The sequence below is a fragment of the Perognathus longimembris genome, chromosome 7 (genome assembly GCF_023159225.1).
Source record: "Perognathus longimembris pacificus isolate PPM17 chromosome 7, ASM2315922v1, whole genome shotgun sequence".
Classification (NCBI taxonomy): domain Eukaryota; kingdom Metazoa; phylum Chordata; class Mammalia; order Rodentia; family Heteromyidae; genus Perognathus; species Perognathus longimembris.
Genome location: NC_063167.1, coordinates 28,223,248 through 28,232,960, shown reverse-complemented (window position 1 = coordinate 28,232,960; position 9,713 = coordinate 28,223,248). Strand labels below are relative to the sequence as shown.

At 40.6% G+C, this 9,713-nt stretch overlaps 1 protein-coding gene across 1 annotated transcript; it reads left to right on the top strand.

Moving 5' to 3' along the window:
- On the top strand, window positions 1-827 carry LOC125355037 (histone H3.3A-like). Its single transcript, XM_048351104.1, has one exon. It carries the CDS (start codon window positions 101-103, stop codon window positions 509-511), a length of 411 nt encoding a protein of 136 aa, XP_048207061.1. The 5' UTR covers window positions 1-100; the 3' UTR covers window positions 512-827.
- Window positions 828-9,713: the final 8,886 nt, after the last annotated feature.

Genomic DNA, 9,713 nt, shown 5'->3' with positions numbered 1-9,713 from the left:
TGTTCGCAGCCGCCGTGCCATCGCCGCTCTCTGACGCCAGCGCGGCCTCTCGTTCGCCGAGCTCCAGCCGAAGGAGAAGGGGGGTGAGTAAGGCCTCTCCATGGCTCGTACCAAGCAGACTGCCCGCAAGTCCACCGGTGGTAAAGCACCCAGGAAACAACTGGCAACAAAAGCCGCTCGCAAGAGTGCGCCCTCCACTGGAGGGGTGAAGAAACCCCATCGTTACAGGCCTGGTACTGTGGCGCTTCGTGAAATTAGACGCTACCAGAAGTCCACTGAACTTCTGATTCGCAAGCTCCCTTTCCAGCGTCTGGTGCGAGAAATTGCTCAGGACTTCAAAACAGATCTGCGCTTCCACAGCGCAGCTATTGGTGCTTTGCAGGAGGCAAGTGAGGCCTATCTGGTTGGCCTTTTTGAAGATACCAATCTGTGTGCTATCCATGCCAAACGTGTAACAATTATGCCAAAAGATATCCAACTAGCACGCCGCATACGTGGAGAACGTGCTTAAGAATCCATTTAAGATGGGAAGCATTTCATTCTCAAAGTTTTCCCCCCTCCCCCTTTTCTTGTTATCAGTAGTTCTGAATGTTAGCTTTTTTTTTTTTTCCCCATGGGGTCAAAAGGTACCTAAGTATATGATTGCCAGTGGAAAAATAGGGGACAGAAATCAGGTTATTGGCAGTTTTTTCCATTTTCATTTGTGTGTGAATTTTTAATATAATTGCGGGGATATAAAGCATTAATGCAAGTCAAAAAGTTTCAGTGAACAAGTTTCAGCAGTTCAACTTTATAACAATTATAAATAAACCTGTTAAATTTTTCTGGACAAAAAAAAAAGAATGAATTGAGTTTGTAAAGTGATTGCTTTCCCATTTTGTGAAGGAGTTGGGAAAAGTGAAAACAAATGGTGGTGTTGCTTTATTTAAAAAACAAACCTATAGCTATCATCTACTTTTTGACAAAAAGGAGTTAGGGCTTAATCTGGTTTTTTTTTTTTTTTTTTTTTTTTTTTTGGCCAGTCCTGGGGCTTGGACTCAGGGCCTGAGCACTGTCCCTGGCTTCTTTTTGCTCAAGGCACTTAACACTCTGCCACTTGAGCCACAGCGCCACCTCTGGCTGTTTTCTGTATATGTGGTGCTGGGGAATTGAACCCAGGGCCTCATGTATAAGAGGCAAGCACTCTTGCCACTAGGCCATATCCCCAGCCCCCTTGATCTGTTTTATAAACAGATTCCTTCCTTCCTTCCTTCCTTCCTTCCTTCCTTCCTTCCTTCCTTCCTTCCTTCCTTCCTTCCTTCCTTCCTTCCTTCCTTCCTTCCTTCCTTGCCAATCCTGGGCTTGAACTCCACCTGGGCGCTGTCCCTGAGCTTCTTTTACTCAAGGCTAGCACTCTTACCACTTGAGCCACAGTGCCACTTCCAACTTTTTTCTGTGTATGTGGTACTGAGGAATTGAATCCAGGGCTTCATGCATGCTAGGCAAGCACTCTACCAGTAAGCCACATTCCCAGCCCCCAGATTACTTTTTGATGTTGTCAAATAGCAAATATTCATGGTGAAGATTTCAAGTATAGCAGGTACTTTTTCAAAATTGAAATCTAAATGACAAAACATCTCCCAGGAGCAGTATAAAATGTATTCAGTATATTTATATGAAAGTCATTGGACCACACTGCATACATGTCAACAACCTCCTTGCCTAATCAGAAATGTTACGTGGTCTTTTCCCTTCCTCATCCAACCATCTTGCCAGCTGAACTGATCCTGTGCTTATATGATGTTGATATGGGTGATGATAGCTCTGATGATTCCAGAAAGGAAAAAAAAAAAACTTAGCCGGACGAAAATACCAAAACAAACACATAGAAAACAAGTAGAGTGGATGCCTCAGGATTGTGCATCTGCCGCTTGGAAAGTAATTCCAAAGCCACTACTGTAGGGAAAATGAGCTCCTTCCTGGAGATGATGCTCACAGAAGCAGTTATATGTAGGGTTCACAAACCACTTTGCACACAGTGCAGGATTTCATCGCTTACAATTTGTCTCTGATATGAAATGGGATAAAACTGCTGGAACTTACCCTAGGAATTTCTATCCTTCACCAAGCCTTTTGAAGCAAAAACCAGGACCCAAAGACAAAATGTACTGACCTCTATTTAAATAACAGGCAGAGGGCTGGGAATATGGCCTAGTGGCAAGAGTGCTTGCCTCATATACATGAAGCCCTGGGTTCGATTCCCCAGCACCACATATATAGAAAATGGCCAGAAGGGGCGCTGTGGCTCAAGTGGTTGAGTGCTAGCCTTGAGCAAAAAGAAGCCAGGGACAGTGCTCAGGCCCTGAGTCCAAGCCCCAGGACTGGCAAGATAAATAAATAAATTAGATAACAGGTAGTGTTCTCCTTTGGTTAAATGCATTTCTCCTCTAGAATAAGAGATCTTTGACAGTTCTGTTTTGTCCAACCAAGTAGGGAAAAGCCACAGGGTGAGTACAGTTCAAAACTGGAGAAATTAAGTTGTTTTTCTCTAAGCTTTTCATACTTTCTATAAAATGCTATTTTATAGTTGACATTTATGATACCACGCAATTTGGAAGACACTTGAAAACAGTAATGTGTGTTATTCTGAAAGTTCTGGATGGTTGGCACATTCATCCTATATCCTTTCCACTTTTCTTGGTACTCACAAGTCCACCTACTTGTCTCTCGCTACTCTGTGAGATTCGCCCCCCCCCCCTCCAGCCTCATCGGTGACTTGCACATAGTTATTAGAGAAAATATTAGCTAGCACTCGCTGAGCTGCTAGACCCTCCCATTCTTCAGCCGGATACTATTTCTGGTTCTTTGCTTGGTAGCCACATTTTAAGCATTTTTGGTCCCCCTTTTTCTCCTAAATTCTTTTTTTTTAATTTATTTTTTATTTTTATTGTTGAGGTGATGTGCAGAAGAGTTACAGTTACCATATGTAAGGTAGTACGTACATTTCTTGCCAAACTGGTTACCTCCTCCCTCATTTTTCTCCGACCTTCCATCCTCCCCAATTCCCCCCACCCTGAGTTGTACAGTTATTCTACAAGATATTGTCTTGTAAATATTGCTGTTTCATTGGTTCGACTTTTACCCTTTGTCTCACCATTTTGATGTTCCCCTTTCCTTCCCTAATTCAGACAAACATATATACAATACAAGCTTGTCTCCTTAACTCTTATCACTATAGTTTTCAGTTTTCCTCCTTTACTTGACAAAATGTTTGGTTTATGCCTAGGTATATGATTCCCTATTTCTTGGCTTTGTTGTTGACTTTTCAATCTCCTGGCTTTAGCTACACAGCCTAGTTTTCTCTCGAAACCAACACTGAAGTACTAGTGTTGGGGGCTCAGGACCCCCTTCCCCCCGTTTCTCCCGGGGGGATGCCTGATCCCAAATTGTGAAAGACACTCAGTCCTACCCCTCCCGCCGGCAGAAGGAGTAAAGTGTATCTTTGTGGACAGCGCTGAGCTGAGGAGAGATACCGAAATCCCCTTCCCCGTCCGTCCCCCTCATGTGTCAGGAGCCAACGCAGGAACGAAATTCCGGAGAGTTGGTCTGGATGGTTCAACGGTCTCAAAAGAATTTACTCAGGGAGGGGGCTTACATAACAGTAATGTCAGGAACGAAGAGGAGGGACTTGGATTGACTAGCTGATTGGCTGAGCTGGGCTGCCCATCAGGTGATGTCATGAAACTTCCTCTATGGGCGGAGACCACAGCCCTCCAAGAGCTGGGTCTCCAGGGGCTCTGCCGCCATTACCCACGTGGCCTAGCCGAGTGGCGGGGCTGCTCTGCTTCTCTTCCGGCAGAACCCGGAAGATGGGAGTGGCTAGCTTTTACACTGCCCCAGGGCTGGGGGAAAGGCAGCGTGAATCCCCAACAACTAGAAATTCAGTTCCCTGGACTCAATGCCAATTCACACATAATGAAAGTAAATATTTACTCCAAGCAATTATACATTCATGATAATGTATAGTTCCCGAGTTCTCTTAGGGCCTCCCAGATCATAGGTAGGGCCTCTCAAATAATATTTCATAGACATTAAATTGGCACTTGCTCCCAGGGGACACCCATTATCCAACAGAGGGAAATATTAGATGTCTGGTCAATTCATTAGCAGAAGCCTACTTTTACATACTTGTTGTTTTTGTTGCTTTGTTTTGTCCCCCTGGTACTGGGAGTTGAATACTAGCCTTTGTATTAGCTAGGCAAGCACTCTGTCATTTGAGCCATGACCTCAATCCTGAATCCAGTTCTTTTTATTTGTAAGAGATTTATGCTTTGACAGTTTTATAGCCAATCAGGTGTATTCCAGGCTTGCATAATGCTAATTGAAATTCTTGGGGGGTTTTGGCAAGAGAAAGGGGGAAAATCACCACTAAAAAAAATCTTACTTGATAAACAACTCGTTGATAAGTATGGAAAATAATTGTGAAAATGTCAGGGATATTGTGATTACAAATTGTTTCTGCTACCACATCAAATCATCTCTTATCTTATTTACTAAACCAGTAAGCACATTCTATATGCTCTACCCACGACAAAAGCAACATTTTACTGAAAACACATTTAGCCCTATTCTGTCTTATCTCAGGTCTGACCTGTTAAGCACAGCCTTGAGTGCAAACATTGCCTGTAAGGCTTTTCTGATTGGAGATGTTATTCAATTCACATGCTTCTGTAACAAGCAATATTTCCAAAATGGAGGCATCCTGTTAGAGTACAAAATTAAGACATATAGAAAGACACTAAATAATCCTAATAAGGTTTGATGAAAAATTTAAATATCAGTGATGATGTCAACCTGATGCCTACTGGTGTGACAAGCAGCAGCGGCTCTTCCATCCAGCAGTACTGAGGCAGTAGAATGGGAGTGTACTGAGGATTACCCATCCAGACCAGAACTCTTTCCCCCTGCTCAGAGGCCTGCTATCAGCCCTTCGGTGTCATCTGATGGTAAATGCTCCTACCCTGACAAGACCTCACAGACAAGGGGAGACTGCATGGTTCCTTCACCTCTTCCTAACTTCAAAGAGCTATCCACTAAGACTCTTGCCTTCTGGATTCTCCAGGTGAGTTAGGAGGCATCAGTCTCCTTCAACCACAAAGCTCCAGGGGACAACTATCAAAATCTTCTAATCTCCCATGGTGCACTTGTCCAATAGCATTATGGGTAGGGTGTCTGGAGTTGCTACAGCTCAGCTCTATCTCTCTGCAATTCCTCTCAAAGAAGCAGCCATTTCCCTCCTCCCCTGAAGAGTGCAGAGTCATGTTATTCTTCTTGGACAAATATTACTTCCCTTTCACATTTCAAGTCCTTTTCTGTAGTCTACAAGTGCACAGTGATGGTCCGATAATGCTAGAATTGGCTTGTGTCTAGCAACTTAATCTCTTTCCAAGAGATTTGAGACCTGCCAGGTAGGGCAGTGCAAGCCTGGAATCACAGCACCTAGGAGATGGGGGTCAATAAGATTGGAAGCTCAAAGTCAGCCCATCCCCCCCAAACAAGCAAAAGAACAACAACAAAATGGAGGCACATTGTTGAATAGAAGTAGTGGTGCAAGCAGACATGCTTGTCTTGATTTTAAGATAAAATTCATACACACACCATTAAATAAAGTTTATATTTCATGTGTATTTATTTATAAGTATAATTTATATTAATTTTCATGGACATTATCAGGTTCAGGAATTCCCTTATCATTCCTATTATTATGGATGGCTGTTGAATTATTATTTTTTTTTTGGCCAGTCCTGGGCCTTGAACTCAGGGCCTGAGCACTGACCCTGGCTTCTTTTTGCTCAAGCTAGCACTCTGCCACTTGAGCCACAGTGCCACTTCTGGCTGTTTTCTGTATATGTGGTGCTGGGGAATCGAACCCAGGGCCTCATGTATACAAGGCAAGCACTCTTGCCACTAGGCTATATCCCCAGCCCTGGCTGTTGAATTTTTGTCAGAGCTTTTTGTAGCTATTGAAATAATCATATGGTTTTTAGTTAATTATATAGTTAGTTATACCTGCTTAACTGTATAGTTAACATAGCTAATTATACATATCTTAGTTAATTAATACAGGGAACTACAGTGACAGGGTTTTGTTTTTTTTATTTAACTTAACGTTGCATCCTATAACAAATCTTAATGTACTCTCTTTAGATGCAGTTAGATTTGGATTCTTGCATCTTTATCCGGTTTTAGTATAAGGGAACTGCTTGCTTCTTAGAATGAGTTGAGGAAAATATTCTCTCTTTTTAATATTCTGGAAGTTTGTGTAGAATTGATGTTAGTATCTCATTAAATATTTAGTAGAATTCATTCATAAAGGTAACTGGGATGGAGAGAGAAAGACAGTATGTGTGTGGATGTTTAAATTTATTTAATAAATGAAGCATTATTCAAGTTACCCATTTCTTCTTAAGTGGCTTTTGGTTCCTTGAGAACTAATCATTGAGCTTTGTTCTCTTGTTTTACTGGTAACTCCTCCATTGAGTTACACTTTATTTAAAATATTTTTATCTCTTTTGCATAGTTTCAAATTTCCTCTAAATACTGCTTATGCAATCTCTATTTTTTGTTTTCTATTTCATTAAGTTAAATATTTTTTCCCTCTCTTTTTTTTTCCTCAAATTTTTATTATCAAACTGATGTACAGAGAGGTTACAGTATCATACGTTGGGCATTGGATACATTTCTTGTACTGTTTGTTTCATTAAGTTAAATATTTTTAAACTTTCTTCTTTATAGAAATTTGCTATTCCATTTCCATTATTTGCACTTTTCTAGAAATCTTTGTTACTGATTTTCTCAATTAATTTATAATCAAGGAACACACTCTGTATGACCTTAGTACTTTCAATTTATTGAAAACCTGTTTTGTGGCCCAAAATATAGATTGTGTTGGACAGATGTTCTCTCTGCCCTGGAGGAAATGTTCATTCAGCTGTTAATGGGTGGAATGTTCTATAAATGTTAACCAGGTCAACTTGGTTGATAGATTACTAAAGTCTTCTGTATTTCCTTGGATTTTCTGTTTGCTCTGTGGATTGTAGAGAAGGGAGAACTCGTATACCTGAATATAATTGTGACTTTTCATTGCTTTATCCTTGAAGATCTCCATTTCTATCTCATGTATTTTGAAGATCCTACTCTTCAGAATGTCCTTTTTTCTTTAGAAAAGAGAGAATGAGTGAGCGAGTGAGGGAGAGAGAGTTTGGATGTGGCTTGGTAGGTAATGGCGGGAAAGGATAGACCTAAACTCTATTTCTGAGGTAATGTGAGGTTAAGTGGGCCTGTCAGCTTAAGTTTCCAGTCAGACCTGAAATTTGATAGGGAATATGACAGAAACTCTTCTAGCTTCTCCCAGTGTCCTGAGTTACCTCATTTCTTTTTCTAAATGTTTTTAACATTTTAAAAAATATTACTGTTAAGTATTTGTACAAAGGAGATGCCATATAGCAAAGCAGTTTATGAATACAATGTATCTTGATCAGTGTCACCCCCTTCACTATTCTCACCCCCTTCAACCCATCCCTTCCCTTATTTTCTTAATTTCTGAATTCTTGGCTACTTTTCTCCCCTTTCTACCTTCATCCATCTACCTCCTCTCCCTTTGATCCCCCTCTTGCGTATGCCCATCTACTAGTGTTGGTTTTGTTGGGATTTGGCATGGTCTTTCTAAAAGATTACACTATTTGCACTTTCTATTGGAGTCTGTTATACTTCAGTTAATTTATTTGTAACCACTTGTATATGGCCCATCCTAATGTGTTTGCTTATAGACTTATAGGTACATTTGCCTTCCACAAATGAGGGAAAACATGCAACCTTTGTTTCTCTGGGTCTGGTTTACTTCACTTAATATACTGTTTTCCAAGTTCTTCCATTTCTTTATGAATAGTATAATATTCTTTCCAGTATATAGATAATATTACATTGTGTATCCATTCATCCATTGAGGGCATCCGGGCTGATTCTGTATCTTGGCTATGTTGAATAGTGCTGCAACAAACATGATTGTGCTGGTGGCTTTACTGTAACCTTGTTTGTGTTCTATTGGATAGATGACCAAGAGAAGGATTCCTGGGTTATAGGGTAATTCTATGTTTAGTTTTTTGAGGAATCCACATACTGCTTTCCGGAGGCATTGAACAAGCTTACATTTCCACCAGCTGTGAATCAGAGTTCCCTTTTGGCTGCATCTTCACCAGCATTTGTTATTTGTTTTTCTTGATAATGGCCACTCTAATTGGGAGTAGGTAGAATCTCAGTGTTGTTTTGATTTGTATTTCCTTTATGGCCAGAGATGTTGAGTATTTCTTCATGTGTCTACTGGCCATTTTTACTTTTTCTTCTGAGAAGTCTTCTTTAAGTCATTAGTCCATTTATTGTGTTTTGTTTCTTTGAAGGTTTAATTTGTGAGGATTTAATTGTTTGAGCTCTAGGTATATTCTGGATAGTAGGCCCTTATCTGATGTATAAAATGTTCTTCCGTTCTGTGGGCTTTCTATTTAGCTTGTTGAGCTGCCTCACTTCTGAGGGACAGCTAAGACTTAGGTCAGAACCAGATTGACAATGAATACCTGTCTACCTAGTCCTTTTAGGACCTATGGGAGGTATAAGGTCACCAAGACAAAGCTTGGTGAGATTAGTGTCCTCAAAGAAGATGCCTCATCCCATTCACCATATGAAGATATAGCAAGAAGGAACTATTTATGAACCAAAAAGTGGGCTCTTACTAGACCTCGAACTGGAGCCTCCAGAATTGTGAGAAATGAAATTTAGTTGTCCTTGAGCTGCCTAGTTTATGGTATACTGTTATAACATCCCAAATGCAGTAAAAATAGAATGTACATTACATTTGAGGTTCTCATATGTAATTCAATCTTTTAACTCTTAACCTTGATACATTTGGCTTTTTTATTGCATACTCTGATAGTCTCAGACATGATCTCTTCAAATATTTCCTCATTCTCTTCAGTTTTTTTCTGGAACTCTTACTAGACTCTATATTATACTTTTGATTTATTGTTTTCCTCTTTAGAAATTCTTTTGTGTTTATAAGATGGATCTCTGCAACTCAACCTCTGTTCTGTAGTTATCATAATTTTCCATGTATTCTGGGAAATATTTCAGTTTTTGCAAAAGATCAGTTTTTCCATTTGCTGTTGGCAAGGGGTGATGAAATGGTGCAGCTGGGGGATAGTGAGGATGATGGTTAGATAGAATCAGGTGATGATACTGAGAATGTTTATGCAATAGATGAAGGCAGATACTTTGGGGATGATGGTGAGCAAAAGTTCTTGATAAGAATCCAAAGGGGAAATGATGAGGTTACATATGATGAAAACACCAAGGGCCGGTGAAGAAAGAGAAGGTACCTTGGGCATGTGATGACTATCTAATGCACACACTTGAGATAGCATTAAGCAAAAAGTGAAATTTCTTCAGGTGCCTCTGAGGGACACTGAGTCACTTCTACTTTTTTCTGCTTAGCTGCTGGCCTTGTCCCAGCTGTCTAATAAGTTGAACTTCTTAATGATCCTCCCATTTTCTTAGGCACTGAACTTAACAAGTCTCTGTGGGATTCTTAGTTCAGAGCAACTCAACTGTAGCTTAATTGGCCCCTGGACAGGAAAGAAGGACTCCTGGGGCAGAGGAACTCAGGAGTGGCCTCAGAAATGGAG